The sequence below is a fragment of the Liolophura sinensis genome, chromosome 8 (assembly GCF_032854445.1).
Source record: "Liolophura sinensis isolate JHLJ2023 chromosome 8, CUHK_Ljap_v2, whole genome shotgun sequence".
Classification (NCBI taxonomy): domain Eukaryota; kingdom Metazoa; phylum Mollusca; class Polyplacophora; order Chitonida; family Chitonidae; genus Liolophura; species Liolophura sinensis.
This window is the reverse complement of record NC_088302.1, coordinates 28,023,875-28,040,753: the sequence shown is the minus strand read 5'-3', so window position 1 is coordinate 28,040,753 and position 16,879 is coordinate 28,023,875. Positions and strand designations below refer to the sequence as shown.

The window sequence follows — 16,879 nt, the reverse complement described above, 5'->3', positions numbered from 1 at the left end:
GGTTCAAAAAATTTCATTTTGGATGTATTTTTATACCTGTTAAGCACCCCTCTATATTGTGCATATTTTCCGTCAACGGTCAGACTTTTGGGGAAATTACGTCATCGTTTATCTTGCTCAGAACATATACTACATGGCTTCTTCGGGCCAGCTTAGCGCCCCTTTTGCACACCTACCCCCTGCCCCCATTCAGTCTGTTAATCACACTCCTGCCCCCATTTGGCCAGACCCATTCAGTCTGTTAATCACACTCCTGCCCCCATTTGGCCAGACCCATTCAGTCTGTTAATCACACTCCTGCCCCCATTTGGCCAGACCCATTCAGTCTGTTAATCACACTCCTGCCCCCATTTGGCCAGACCCATTCAGTCTGTTAATCACACTCCTGCCCCCATTTGGCCAGACCCATTCAGTCTGTTAATCACACTCCTGCCCCCATCTGGCCAGACCCATTCAGTCTGTTAATCACACTCCTGCCCCCATTTGGCCAGACCCATTCAGTCTGTTAATCACACTCCTGCCCCCATTTGGCCAGACCCATTCAGTCTGTTAATCACACTCCTGCCCCCATTTGGCCAGACCCATTCAGTCTGTTAATCACACTCCTGCCCCCATTTGGCCAGACCCATTCAGTCTCTCCACCAGAGTTATGTTTCAAGTGGAATAATCATTGACATCACCGCTGCAAGCTACTTAATTTCTGGACTGACCCCTAGGGCCTTAAGAAAACTGTATATTCAAGCCATTTTTATTCCCCTATTGAAAGTTGAAAAATTTGTTTTCGACTGTTATACGTTATTACACACGATGATCTGCATATTATGAAATAAAACCAAAGCATTTCATTGTATCATTCAATTTCTTTAAATCCACATCTTTTTCATTAGCCAGAATAAAAATAACATTCCCCACTGACAGGCCCTACCCCCACTCCCACCCTCCCCCCCCAAATTTTGAAGGATGCAAGTAAAATTAGTCACATGCAGATTTAAAAATGACAATATCTGCACTAGACCAGTTAACTTAATTTACTATTGTTCTATAGATACCTTCACAGGCTGCTTGCAATGGGGTGAGGTTTTCACAGTTTGTCAGTTGTGTTACCATCTGCACTGGTGAGTTCACATCTGGTTTAAACCTGAACCAAAACTCCACCATCTCCAACGTGCCACTAAGGCAGGCAGCGTAGAACAACAAACTCAGCACTTCTCCCTCATATATCTTCTCTGTAATTGAAAAGACTGACTTACTATTAATTCAGTGTCACAAATTTGATTATTTCTTTATTTATATTAATAATATTATTAACATTAAATTATTTATTTATTTTATCTGACTGGTGTTTTACTCCACACTCAAGAATATTTCACTTATACAACGGCGGCTAGCATTATGGTGGGAGGAAACCGGGCAGATCCCTAGGAAAAACCAAGACCGTCCGCAGAATGCTGGCTGGCTTTCCCACTTACGGCCAGAGAGAAAGCCAGCATGAGCTGGACTTGAACTCACAGCAACTGCATTGGTGAGAGTCTTCTGGGTATTAACATTAATAATTGTGAAGTTTTCTGGTTATTGTATATGACAAAATAACCACGGTCAGCTGTGGATGAACAATTCAAAAGCCATGATTTTCAGGGGTTAACCTCATCATAGCATCCTCTCAAAGATATGACACCAAACCTTGATACTGGGAGGTCCTTTCCTTACCCTCAGTTAGATACTGATAATTATGTGATAGGTATCAACACTATTTCTTTAAAAAGCAAGTTGAGTGAGTAAGTCAAGTGTAATGACAATCATGATCTCCACAAACCTTCACTCCTTGTCTCCTCTTGTCATACAATGTAGGAAAGAAATTGCAAAAGTGAACCTATACAAACTTCATCACATTTACCTTTGATGCTCTTCCATTCTGCATATGAACTGCATGACATTTACCTTGGATGCTCTTGCATTCTGCATATGAACTGCATGACATTTACCTTGGATGCTCTTCCATTCTGCATATGAACTGCATGACATTTACCTTGGATGCTCTTCCATTCTGCATATGAACTGCATGACATTTACCTTGGATGTTCTTGCATTCTGCATATGAACTGCATGACATTTACCTCGGATGCTCTTCCATTCTGCATATGAACTGCATGACATTTACCTTGGATGCTCTTCCATTCTGCATATGAACTGCATGACATTTACCTTGGATGCTCTTCCATTCTGCATATGAACTGCATGACATTTACCTTGGATGCTCTTCCATTCTGCATATGAACTGCATGACATTTACCTTGGATGCTCTTCCATTCTGCATATAAGCTGTACACATTTACCTTGGATGCTCTTGCATTCTGCATATGAACTGCATGACATTTACCTTGGATGCTCTTGCATTCTGCATATGAACTGCATGACATTTACCTTGGATGCTCTTGCATTCTGCATATGAACTGCATGACATTTACCTTGGATGCTCTTGCATTCTACATGTGAACTGCATTACATTTACCTTTGATGCTCTTGCATTCCGCTTCTACAAAGTTAACGAGTTCTTCGACTACACTGATGTGACCATTGATAGTCGCCAGGTAGAGAGGAGAAGTGGGACTGCTGAATGTGTAACGGTCAAGGTCACAGCCTTCTATGTGCAGGAGGAGGCAAACAACAGACTTGGCGCCATATTTACAGGCTACCTGCAGGGGAGTTAACTCCTGTTACAAAGAAAGCACAATACACATAAAGATATTTTGTCTGTTTCATGCAGGCAGACAAATTCCTGCATCTGATTAAACCCATTGGAAATTCATTTGGAGAGACAATCACCAACCTAACCTTGCTGTCTTACTTGTCTATCCTATAACAGTCAGATCACCGTGGACAAGTTTTATATCTGCCCAGGCTGGACTTGCTCTTCAGGTAACTCAACAAATTTTTACCCCGTCAGAACACGTATCTCTACATGGTACAACACCTTCAATAGAGTAAACCTGCATGGAAGTTTTTCGTGTGTATCCGTGTGACACCTATGTTTACATTTGCATCACACCAGTTCTGTGTGGGTATAATTCTCTGGAAGCGTGATAGCACAGAGAAACGATTTCTGACAGTGGCTAATTTTTGTAACTCTTTTCAGGCAAGAGAAAGTTAACCTTACATATACATTAACATAAGAATTACATGTACTTTGGTCGAAGGAAAGTGGACAGAAATTGCATGGTAAAGGTAATAATAATTGAAAGGCAAGTCTAGCCTGCACTGAAACTGTCCAAAGCACGTACTCTAGTTTACCAGCACCCTTGCATGTTATATGGTATAAATATTCATGAAATTTAATGACAGTCCAGTATACCTTATTTACGTTACATAAAGCAAATAAATAAATAAATAAATTCAAGTGCAAAGTTTATAAATATATAAATATTAGTACAGTTAACCAAAATCTGTAGGTCAAAATAGTTTTATCCAAGTCAAGTTCACTTACACTTACAGATTATTAAAAACAAGATCTTCACATCAAAATAATTTATCCGAGCAATGTACTCTGTTAAACACTGGTCGCAAGTATAATTACCTCTGAGTCCAGCTCATTAAGGTCTCCACCATTGTGAATCAACAGGTAGACAACATCAGCGTAGTCATGGCAACACACTCTATGTACAAGGTACACTTCCTGTTGACTAGAACATTCCAATAAGAATGGGAGAAGTTCCAGTGAACAATTTAACAGACTCCAAAGCTCCTCTTTCCCACCATTCTCTAAAGTCCCCACAAAAGTGTCCAGCAGATCTGAAAAAAGAAGACAGATAAGAAAGTAGTACAATTTCTTGGCACTTTTGTTTTGTCCATATACCACCTTTGGAGTAGCCATACTAAATCTCTCCATATCACGTCTACTTTTCCCACAGATCAGTTAAGTGGGTTACTTTGGTGTTCCATTGATATATGTCAGCACTGTAAAATGTGAGAAGCTCCCAACATAAATAAGCCAAGTAACTCCAAAGAAATTGATTTTGACGATTTCTAGATTTCAATTTTAATTAAGTCATCCTCATGATAAGTGTGCCAAGTGAGGCTGGTTTTAACTATTTATAGTTAAAACCAGCCTCATTTATAAATAAATTGGTATGAACCTCGTCTTTAAACATTGTATTATATATTTTTTTATTTCTTTCCTTGTCATTGTCTGACCTACATTTTCTAATTTGTATATGTTACAGCCTGCCCTGTAATTCAGTCCAACGTTCTCGAAGCTTTGGTGTTTATGAGTTTAGTGTCATTGTACATAGAGTATACATTCTGGAAATATGTATCGGTGTTGTAAACATTGTTTACGATCAAACCATCCAAAATGTTTTCTTACGTTAGTCTATAAATATGAGCGACAGACTTGTGAAGCTCGCAGTCATTTAAGGGCAGTCATTTAAGGGCAGTCATTCACTCAAGTCCACTTGTGAGTAGTTATTTACTCAAGTCCATTTGATAGCAGTTGCATTTACTGTCACTAACTGTGGAGGATTTTGCTGGCTTTGGAAATACCGGCTTTCACGGCATTCGGCATTCGACATTCGTCACTTGTACTCCATTTTCTGTACAGAATACTTTGTGAGCTTGTGTTTCACCACTTGCTATTTTCTGGAGAGGTTATTTTGGAGCTTTGTCTCACTCATTGTCTCTTTGTGTCATTAGGTATTTTTCATCCCAGTTTACCCTGAAAGTGACATTGTGTATACTTCCGAGGAAGCATACATCCACAGCATGACGTCACGGACACTATTGTCAGCCTGTTCACCCTGAGAAGTTAAACATTCACAGGCAGTTTGGGGGGTAAACCATCTCTCGGACTGTCATCCATAGATTGAGAAATTCATCTTAACTGTGGATTCTATATTTATGTGGATTGTACATGTATATACTTTTGTATATTTAAGGATTTACTGTAGCTTTTTCTCAGTTGATTGGGATATAAAAAGAAAAACCACTGTCCAAACTGTATGAATCCACAAAGAAGTTGATACAGAAGTGTGTACAGCATTTTTTTGGTTCATACCCCAACGAACTGAAAAAAAATTACAGTCAAACCGTATAATTAAATTAAATCTGATAACATAAAATATGAACAAGCGACTATATCTGTCATAAGGATGCGCTGATTTACTGGCTGTGCAGCTACCTGATAGCGGAGAGGCATAATTGTTGTGTTTTGAACAGAAGACGACGACAGGTTTGGAGTGATCAGATGAGTGATGGCGTCAAGGCTGGCCAGGGCTTGTTCTTGCAGTGTTTGTGGCTTTGTGGGCAGATGTGCCGGGGTGTCATTCTCGCTCAGCAGAGCAATAAACAGGGTGATTATCTTCTCCTGATTTGTGGAGTACTACCTACACTGTAAATGTTCTAAACTTCCATATTTACCGCCACTTATAAGCCTTTTGTTTAAAAGTTACTACAGTGAATTTCAGAAAAGAAAGTCGTTGAAATGCGAGAGGTTTTGTTCATTTGTTTTGTTTCAATATTTTGGATATTCTAGGCATTTTTCCACTTATTGTCATCAATTTAGTTGCACAAATATTTATGCAGAGTGAAGATGGGTGGTTTGGAAACTATGTTTGTGTTAAAAATCCGTCTACGGAAGCTCCAAAATGCAAATTTTTCACAAAGTGCACGTAGCAGTGTCACATTCACGAAATTTCCTTGGAGATGTAGATGTAATACACACAGTATTGGTCCCCACCAAAGTTAGGTGCAGGCAACGATAAGCTCTCTTTGTGAAACAAGTCCCAGTTTATTTTCAGCAAAAGTAGACAGAAGTGAGCGGGGCGTAAATAATTTTTACATTCGAGTCAGTGAGTGAGTGCTTAGGGTGTAACGTCGTACTTAACAATTTTTCAGTCTTATGACGATGAAGGAGTCCTTAGAATATATGTAATGTGCCTCCTTGTTGCAGGACAGATTTCCACCACTCTTTTACCTATTGCTGCTTCACTGAGACGACTAACCGAAAGCAAGTAAGTAGCCACGCCCTAGCCAATATACTGATACGGGTCAACCAGTCGTTGCACTATCCCCTTCATGCTGAATGCGAAGCGAGGAAGTTACAACTTCCTCTTTTTTAAGGTCTTGGGTGTGACCTGACCCAGGATTGAGCCTGGATCTACCATTCCCACCGCAGACGCTCTACCTCCAGTTCATTACCTTCATCAAGGTATGAATGCAAAAAATTGACCGGTCAGAAAGCTTGTTATTGATTGAACACAAAGTAAATTTAATTATTACTAGCTTTACCACTAATACAATATATTTTCTAAGGATGGTTTAATATCTTATACTGTCCTGATGACACATCCCAAAATGGGTAGATCTCCCATTAATCTTTTGCACACATGAATACAATAATTACAATAATTATTATAATAATAATAATAATAATAATAATAATATCTTCAACATCTTATACCACCATTTACAGGTAGCTCAGTCAATTTACAATGAAACTATTCTTCCCCAAGGCCCACAGAGAGAACAAGGAAACATGTACTTCAGAGACCAATAAAAAAACACATCAATTTATATACAAAACAAGATAAAGCATCATGTAGTTTGAAAAGTGAAGCTACAGGCTTTCATATATACATACAAAAAGCAACTAATAGTGCTGTCCCTACAACTGTCCAAACCTGCAGCAGAAGTAGGATAGCGAGAAATGTAATACTATGGTATTTAAACTAAGTCCTATTACTCTACTGAAAGTTATACATAATTATGAACCCAAAATAGGGCAGGGTAAATGCAATGCTGCAGGGTAAATGCAATGCTGCAGGGTAAATGCAACGCTGCAGGGTAAATGCAATGCCGCAGGGTCAATGAACCTATCTATCTATATATACATGTGTTTGATTGATACAATTCATTTGATTGATGCTTTCAATGCCTTGCTTAAGAATAATTCACTTATATAACAGGGGCCAGTTTTAGGAGTGAAAGATAGTGGAGTGCCTAGATTAAACCACCTTTTCAAAAGCCACTGAGGTCCAATTCAAGTATTTATTTATTTATATATTTATTTGAATCCTACTCAGAAAATGAGTAGTGAACCATCAAGCTCTACTGTGTTACTTAAATGCTCAGCTGTGAAATACAAAAAAATAATTAATGTTGGCTAATGTATGATAAATTCAATAGTGGTTTACAGTAAATATATTACCGTAGCACCCATATATTACCGTATATATTACCGTAGCACTTTTGTCCGTAAAAGGCATTCCCATAATATCCAGGGAAGGACATCCTTATAATATCCTTTAACATGTATGTATGTATGTATGTAGATATCAACAATAATCTTGTTTTAATCATTATTCATGTTATCCACCTAAAGTGAAACATCAGGGCCTGTGTTTATCAATCGTCTTAAGACTTATATTCAATCACAGGTACATTATAAATGCTTTGCTCTAAAAATTTAAAGTTTGAATACTGGTTCTTCACTGCAAAACAATGTACTTATCACAAGCTGAGGTTTTTATTGTTTGGAGTTAGGCATTTAAGGACTTGCAAGTTATGAATTAAGGTGATTGATAAATTGATAAACGGACCCTGGTCTGTTCAGAAATTAAGATTAATCAATTATTGCTACTATACCCTAATTCTCATTAATTTTTTGGGACAGATATTAATAGCATCGAAAGCAGAATATGTTTCTTTCCCAGCTTTTTAGTAAAAAGGAAAAAAAAAGGAAAGATGTTCGTATGTTGTTTATTAGATGGTGTAACAATCTAATGAGTTATTTATTTATTTGATTGGTGTTTTACGTGGAAACAGGGCACAGTCCGGGGGGAAACCCACGACCATCCGCAGGTTGTTGCCAGACCTTCCCACTTACGGCCAGAGAGGAAGCCAGCATGAGCTGGACTTGAACTCACACCATCCGCATAGGTGAGAGGCTCCTGGATCATTACACTGTGCTAGCGTGCTAACCCACTGAGCCACAGAGGACCCAAGAATCCAATGAGAAAAAAGAAACTAAAGATTCCCGCTACAGCTACATTTACATTGGCTAAAATGAGCAGACCAAGTGTCCCAAAAATTAGAAGAAAAAGGGTATGTATACTGTACACTCAGGCTCAGGGTCTTTGAATGTGTGGCTGATAAGCTACATGTGCTGTATAATGTACAAGCACTACATTTCCCCTGCCAGTGGTACATGGATATACATAAAGTTAAAATTAATATGCCTGCAATTAAGGTTTAATGTCGCTCTTGAGTGTGGGGAAAAGTAAAACTGAAGACTCAGTGAGTTTATCATTAAGCTCCGTATCTTATTTCTTTATATTGCATTAAAATGTATCTACATATCATAATGGTAGATGATGGCTGTTACAAGACAATTAAACTCACCTTCCATCTTTGTTATCTGTATCAACTGGTCTTTGTGACTTCACCCTGTGTAGGCTAACACACATACAAATGTGCAGCTTATCTTCTCTTCAAATGTCAAATGCACTGACTTTCTTCTTAGTTCAACGACTGCCTTTCCGACTTTTGCTGAAGATATAATAACACTGTATGTACATAACAGGCCTTAGTGGCTGGCCTGACACACTTACCGATGCAAAGGTGTACAATGTGGGGCATTACCCAACAGGAAATAAACACAGGCTATAACCATAAAGCTACATGAACATGCATCTCTGACCTCTGTGTTTTAAGTCTGTCCTCACTGGGCTGGGAGCATACTTAACCGAGTAGTTGTTCAAGCAGGTCTAGTGAATACTGGGGTCTTGTGTTATAGTATTAAGGAAGTACAATAAGACTGAACCCTAGGAGAAGTAATAAATTAAAATATGACTGCCTCAAGATTTGAGAGATGTAAGTACACAGATCTGTTCAATGTTGGCCTGTGGTGCGACATTACATCATGACCAGAATCAATGTAAGATAGATGGGGACATTACTCCATGCCTGCCAGTAATCCTCGACAAAATATCTAGGACAAAAAACATAAGGAATGTAAAACTGCTTTCAAATACACATTTAAATGACACAATTCATGCCATTTACAAACTTAACAAATTTAACAAACTCCGCAAAAAATCCTAAGTGGCCCTATTATTACAGTGAATGACTCGATCAGTTAGGATCTAGCAAAATGAATCACTTGAAAAATGTTAAACCTGTAAGATTTGGTGAATTAGAGTATTTACCAAAATTGTTAAAAAAAGCATACATATGTGACTTAACTACATCTGTCTTTTTATTTACACAGCCTAGCCCAGTTGGTCACAAAACACGCATGAAGGTTTCAATACAGTTGCACCAATTTACATCACATGAGGCTTTAATACGGCTGCATCAAATTACCTCCCTTGAAATCATTTCCCGTTTAAAAGGCGCGTTTTCAGGATTAAGCTGTGGTTAGGTGGGACCTCATAGGCTAGTTGACGACCTAAAAGGAGATTTCAATTTTGCAAACTTTGTAACATTATCACGTTTTTTAATCCATTTGGAGGTAATTTAAAAATCCTGGTCTGAATTCAGGTTTACAAATACAATAGACTGCTTTGACCTGTGAACTCTGTCAAATATGTATATATTCTAGTTAGGCTAAAACACATCGTCTTCATTTGAGATCTGTCGACATTTCTGCGACTCTGATGTCATGTTTTTTGACATTCTGTTACCTACAAAATAGTTCTTTCTATGGTGACTGAACAGACATGCTTCATGTTTCAATAGGGAAGGTCCCAATTCTAGTGGTTTCACGCCTGTGTTAACTGCCTGCCATTCAACCTACATGTAACATATTCATGCAGTCATAATTTTGATAAATCACATCTGAACGACTAATTGGCATGTACTCAAAAATTGCTTATAGTGATACAGGGTACTGTACGATTATGGCGGCTAAATTAATGGGTGAAGAAGAGTGCAGCACAGCAGATAACCACCAGCTTCTTGACAAACTAGTTAAAAGTATGGTTTATGCTTGAATGTTGACAATATTCATTTCACATCACGACTATCACAAAAATAATGGTAATGATAGCTCTCATTAATGATATAATGAGGATCACCAGATAAATAATGAGTCACTTTCATCGCACTGCTGCTTCAGCTATGTACAATTCCTGTTAAATGTAGCAATTTACACTGGCTATGTCACATGAAACTAGTGGCAGTTTACCCGCCATGGTTCATAATAGGTCATAGGTTTCAATTCCCACCACAGGAAGAGAGTAAAACCTTACATCTGGCAGTATGCATATATGGTCAAGTTTTCTGTGGTTGAACAGTGTTAGCTCAGCTAATTGCATGATCTAACAGCGATAATTAGAGCAGTTTGATGACTACAGATTGTGGACAGGGATCCATTACCTTGCTGACATCATGTTCTATAATGCATTTTGTTTAATTATTAAGACTAAAACTGTATATTTCAATAAACTAGCATGGAAGTGTACTATATTTTATACTAAAATTCATACATGGAACTTTTCAACAGATCAAATCAGACAATAACTGCTCACATCTGCCAAATGAATTAAGTGACAGTAAAAATCGGATGACTGGTATTTCTCAATTAAATCATCCAGCTGAGATGCAGAGAGGAATGTCAAAAAAACAATATATCTTATGACCCTCACATCATGAATATTTATTAGGATGCAACAGCGTACATGCATGTACATGTTCACCTGTCAATGTGTAAAGAAAAAGAAATTTAAGACTCTTTCGTGACTTTTCCCAATATTGCTACGTGTACATGCATGTATCTATATATATATATATATATATAAAGCACTTTTATAGATTTAACCCTGCAGTATAACCTGGACACTATACATGTTGGTTTATGTTGGTTTAGCTGAGCTAACACTGTTCATAAAAGTGCTTATAAACACTGCAAGTATATTAATGTTAGAATGAACACAATCATCAACATTTTATAGGTACACAAGCAATGCTGAGAAAAATATCGGATTTATAGGACAAAATATGCATTAACAGAAAAATTGGAAAAGCCAAAAAATATTGTGAAATGTATATGTACATGTACAGGGCTGATGCAGCCTTGCATTTTAATTAAATGCACGATTACAGCACCATATTCAATAATATATGTATTTCACTTAATCAACATCTCTCACCCGTTACCCTCCTTAATGCTTTCCAAAAAAAGCTCTTGGCTACACAAAAACTTAAATCTTTTGAGTATTACCATATAAGCACTAGTTAACAACCCATCACTCAAATTTTATCATTATTAAAAAAAAGAAAAGAACACAAACGCCTTAACTACGTAGCACGGTTGTTGCACAGTCAAATACTTCATACCTTTAGGCAGGATGATCAGGGTGTCTCAATTTTATATTCGCAATTTCATGATCATCAGTCTTTAATCAATATTATAATCCTAGTTGCTTAATTGACAATCATCATTCATGATAACCAAATCCTAGTGACAAATAATCTGAATAAAAGCCAATGCCCAATGACAAAAGTACATTTATACAATGACTGCTCCCTTACTAAAGCACACAAAGAGTCATCGGTCAGAGAGACTGGAATAACATTGATATCATCCATCATTTAACTCTATATCACATCCTGGAAACCAAAGTGGCTATAGAGATATGGACTGACAGTGATATCACGTGAAATGACACTGATATCACCCATCACTTCATCCTACACCACACCCTGGAAACCTAAATGGCTATAGAGATATGGACTGACAGTGATATCACATGAAATGACACTGATATCACCCATCACTTCACCCTACACCACACCCTGGAAACCTAAGTGGCTATAGAGATATGGACTGACAGTGATATCAGATGGACTGACTGTGGTATCACATGGAATGACACTGATATTACCCATCACTCCATCCTACACCACATCCTGGAAACCAAAGCTACTACAGAGATTTGAAATGACAGTGATATCATGTGGAATGACACTGATATCACCCATCATTTCACCATACACCACACCCTGGAAACCAAAGCTACTATAGAGGTATGGACTGACAGTGATATCACTTGGAATGGACCCTACACAACATCCTGGAAACCTAAGCAGCTAAAGAAACACGGACTGACAGTGATATCACTTGGAATGACATTGATATCACCATTATTTCATCCTACACCACCCCTGTAAACCAAAGCCACTATAAAGATATGAAATCACAGTAATATCACTTGAATGACAACAATATCACCCATCATTTCATCCTACACCACACCCTGGAAACCAAAGCTACTCCAGAGATATGGACTGACAGTGATATGACTTGGAATGAGCCTGATATCCCCATCATTTCACCCTACACCACACCCTAGAAACCAAACTAATTGTGGCATTAGTCCTGGATGACAACACGTACACTTCACAGGTGCTCCCATAGTCATTTATTGCTCCCATTCACCCCTAAGTGAAGCATCGTAAAAGTTTGGAAAACAGTTGATTACTGACCTTCCAGGCCTGTCCGGTTACTTCTTTACAATGATTAGTGCCGCAGGGCATCAAGGGCATATGTGTCCCAGAAACCCGGATGTTGTCAGTGATGGGCAGCCATCTTTGTGAGGTTCAAATGAGCGGAAAAGGTTAACTTGGTCAACTATGTATATCTACCTTTGGGATGATAGACAGCGTGGGATTTTAACAGTCAGGTGCCCTGGGATGACAAGTATTGTAAAGGAGTAACTGGACAGCTCCGGGAGGTTAGTTATTGACTGGTTTCCCAAATTTTATGATGGTTTCATCGGAGATCAATGGGAGCAATCTATGACTCTGCGAGTCCCTGCAAAGCGTGGAGTCATCCAGGGCTATGTGGCATGTGATATCACTGTAGTTTTTTTTCGTACAGTAGCATGGTAGACCTACCAGTTCCTAACATGACAGTGATATCAGTGTCATTCCGCATGATATTCATGCCTTTAAGCTGCCACGATATTTGGCTTTATGATGGTATGGGTGACATTCTGGGTGCAAGCTGTTGTTGACACGAGATAGGTGCACTATCGGCTTTTTCTCTGCTAAACTTTTTTCTCCCAATTTGATTAACATGGCACTAATTATCTTTCCAGACAATAATTTATATATAGTTTGCTATTTTTCCCATCTTGTTCTAATGATTACTGCTATGTAGTTGTTATTAGCGCGACAGTAGCATTGTTGATGCGCGTCTGTGCAATTTAGGGACAGGAAATTAGTACAGTTATAATAAAACCATTTAATACCAAACCATGAATGGGACAATCTCTATGGCTTTTCTGAACGTAATATTTTCGCTACTTTGGGCTGCTATACTAACGCTATGTACAAGCAAACTATCAAAGAAGCCATCTGTACAGTTTTGGTCAAAGGACAAAACATTTGCCATTAAGAGCTGCTATTGTAGGTGGCATCATAACCTCCGATGAGTCCAGCTATGCTGATAGGTTGAGAGAACAATATATTTGCCTATAGGGGCCTATATAAAAGCTATCTACCAAAGCGGAGAGCTGGGCGGACATTTTTCGATGTGTGAGAGACAGCATGTAAAGCCGGTACAGTTATGTGACAGGTTGTTGGCATCAGGGCCGTTATCCTTTAGGATCAAGAGAAGGCCCGTCAGAGCTATTTAGATGCAAACTATTGCTTGGAATTCTAAAAGCTGATAGTGCACCGTAATGATTGACACGCACGTGTACTGTAGTTTTCATTCAGGAAGGAATGGCCATAAAAGTCAACAAATTAATATTTCGCAATTTTTCTCAGAATTGACTTCTAGCGCTATAACTAACAGACAACCTCATGCACGAATAACTTACGAAATATAACTTACAAAGTTTCTATTGTGAAACTGAAAGTGGCCCGTGCAGATCTCGATCTTTTCCCACGAGCTCTTCAGCAGTACCGCAAGGACAGCATGTCTACTATAAAAGGTCCAAGTCATGTGGTCGAAAAGACTCACGCTTCTTAAAAGTCTAGGAAAATACTTTTAACTTGGTAGGCTCTTCAATCAAGAAAACTTCTGTTTTCGACCCAGCAGGATAAACTTACATTTCTGAGCAACATGTGTCACGCCAACTACACAGTTTACTTTCATAATCAACAGGCGCATGCGTACTGGAAATTCCGGATGATGAACGTGAAAATGTACGTAGGCTGAGGTGAGAGCCGTAGTATATAACGTCATTTACTTTTTCTGTCTTCCCCGTTAATTACACCAGAAACGACTGCGGCCTGCTTGCGTTTTGCGGAAACAAGGCCTGCCTGCTTGGGCCGCCTCAAATCTCGACAAAAGTTACAAATAAAGGGAGGTAAGTCTACGCGAAGTACAGGGTACAAGAATCTGAGGCATTTTATCTGCTCGCAGGACCCTGATTACGAACGTAATTCGGTGCATTTTGGGATGTAAAGCCTTTTTTCGCTGTCAACCGGACATTTTTGGTGTACAGGTGCATGATTATGGTTCTAAATGCGAATAGGAAAACACCAGTTTTTTTGTGGATGTCTGTTAGACGTTGTTTTATTAGCATACGTCAAATTCATTAGGCTAATTATCCATAGGCCTATACATGCATGCTGTGTGTATGCGCTTAAATCCAAAATTATGTAAAACAACCTCACAACCCACGAAACGCGTGAGAAATCCTAGCAAAAGGCGTATTCCTCAGTGGGTGCATATTTCATAACGGCATATTACAGCTTCTCGTGAGGCAAAATGTCGTAGGTCTTCAGTGCGGGATAAACTTGTATTTGATCTGATTTACAAAAATAAATTTAAACACCTGTCATTATTGGCCTAATTTTCATTTGTGTAAACTCGGTTGTTTTGGCCTGGTAAGACTAAGGCTATGGTTTAGCCTGTTAGGGCTTCACGGACAGTGGTTGTCTAAGGTAATTACCTGGTATCGTGTATTTTTTTTCTCAACTAAGAGAACACCTAAAACGCACCATCAGCTGTGCAGATTTGTGGAAGGATATGTGTAAGTTAACTATCGATGAGGCTATCTGTGCAGATTTGTTGAAAGGACAAAATATTAGCTATTTAGCGCTGCTGTGATAGTGCTATGTAAAATCTAACTTCCAAAGAGTCCAGCTATGCTGATAGGTTGAGAGAACAATATATTTGCCTATAGGGGCCTATATAAAAGCTATCTACCAAAGCGGAGAGCTAGGCGGACATTTTTCGATGTGTGAGAGACAGCATGTAAAGCCGGTACAGTTATGTGACAGGTTGTTGGCATCAGGGCCGTTATCCTTTAGGATCAAGAAACGGCTCGTCAGAGCTATTTAGATGCAAACTATTGCTAAGAATCCTAAAAGCCGATAGAGCACCGTAATGATTGACACGCACGTGTACTGTAGTTTTCATTCATTCGTCGACAAAAACTGCGTAAATCAATATTTCGCAATTTTTCTCAGAATTGACTTCTAGCGCTATAACCTACAGGCAACCTCATGCACGAATAATTTACGAAATATAACTTACAAAGTTTCTATTGTGAAACTGAAAGTGGCCCGTGCAGATCTCGATCTGTTCCCACGAGCTCTTCAGCAGTACCGCAAGGACAGCATGTCTACTATAAAAGGTCCCAAGTCATGTGGTCGAAAAGACTCACGTTTCTTAAAAGTCTCAGGAAAATACTTTTAACTTGGTAGGCTCTTCACTCACGAAAACTTCTGTTTCGACCCAGCAGGATAAATTTACATTTCTGAGCAACATGTATCACGCCAACTACACAGTTTACTTTCACAATCAACCAACGCATGCGTACTGGAAATTCCGGATGATGAACGTGAAAATGTACGCAGGCTAAAATCTGATTTACAAAATAAATTTAAACACCTGTCATTATTGGCCTAATTTTCTTTTTTGTAAACTCGGTTGTTTTGGCTGGTAAGACTAAGGCTATGGTTTAGCCTGTTAGGGCTTCACGGACAGTGGCTGTCTAAGGTAATTACCTGGTATCGTGTATTTTTTGTTCTCAACTAAGAGAACACCTAAAACGCACCATCATCTGTGCAGATTTTGTGGAAGGATATGTGTAAGTTAACTATCAATGAGGCTATCTGTGTAGATTTGTTGAAAACACAAAATATTAGCTATTTAGCGCTGCTGTGATAGTGCTATGTAAAATCTAACTTCCAAAGAGTCCAGCTATGCTGATAGGTTGAGAGAACAATATATTTGCCTATAGGGGCCTATATAAAAGCTATCTACCAAAGCGGAGAGCTGGCGGACATTTTTCGATGTGTGACAGACAGCATGTAAAGCCGGTACAGTTATGTGACAGGTTGTTGGCATCAGGGCCGTTATCCTTTAGGATCAAGAAACGGCTCGTCAGAGCTATTTAGATGCAAACTATTGCTAGGAATCGTAAAAGCCGATAGAGCACCGTAATGATTGACATGCACGTGTACTGTAGTTTTCATTCATTCGTCGACAAAACTGCGTAAATCAATATTTCGCAATTTTTCTCAGAATTGACTTCTAGCGCTATAACCTACAGGCAACCTCATGCACGAATAATTTACGAAATATAACTTACAAAGTTTCTATTGTGAAACTGAAAGTGGCCCGTGCAGATCTCGATCTTTTCCCACGAGCTCTTCAGCAGTACCGCAAGGACAGCATGTCTACTATAAAAGGTCCCAAGTCATGTGGTCGAAAAGACTCACGCTTCTTAAAAGTCTCAGGAAAATACTTTTAACTTGGTAGGCTCTTCACTCACGAAAACTTCTGTTTCGACCCAGCAGGATAAATTTACATTTCTGAGCAACATGTATCACGCCAACTATACAGTTTACTTTCACAATCAACCGGCGCATGCGTACTGGAAATTCCGGATGATGAACGTGAAAATGTACGCAGGCTGAAGTGAGA

At 38.8% G+C, this 16,879-nt stretch overlaps 1 protein-coding gene across 1 annotated transcript in view; it reads right to left on the bottom strand.

The window, feature by feature from the left end:
• The window catches only part of LOC135473377 (leucine-rich repeat serine/threonine-protein kinase 1-like), a 57,199-nt gene extending 43,271 nt beyond the window's left edge, over positions 1-13,928 (bottom strand). Inside the window, exons 1-5 of the mRNA XM_064753227.1 lie at positions 13,832-13,928; positions 8,392-8,538; positions 3,572-3,786; positions 2,510-2,711; positions 1,050-1,226 (exon numbers count right to left, since the gene is read on the bottom strand). Coding sequence (XP_064609297.1) covers positions 1,050-1,226; positions 2,510-2,711; positions 3,572-3,786; positions 8,392-8,398 — 601 coding nt within the window. The 5' untranslated portion in view covers positions 8,399-8,538; positions 13,832-13,928. The remainder of the gene's footprint in view (positions 1-1,049; positions 1,227-2,509; positions 2,712-3,571; positions 3,787-8,391; positions 8,539-13,831) is intronic.
• Positions 13,929-16,879: the final 2,951 nt, after the last annotated feature.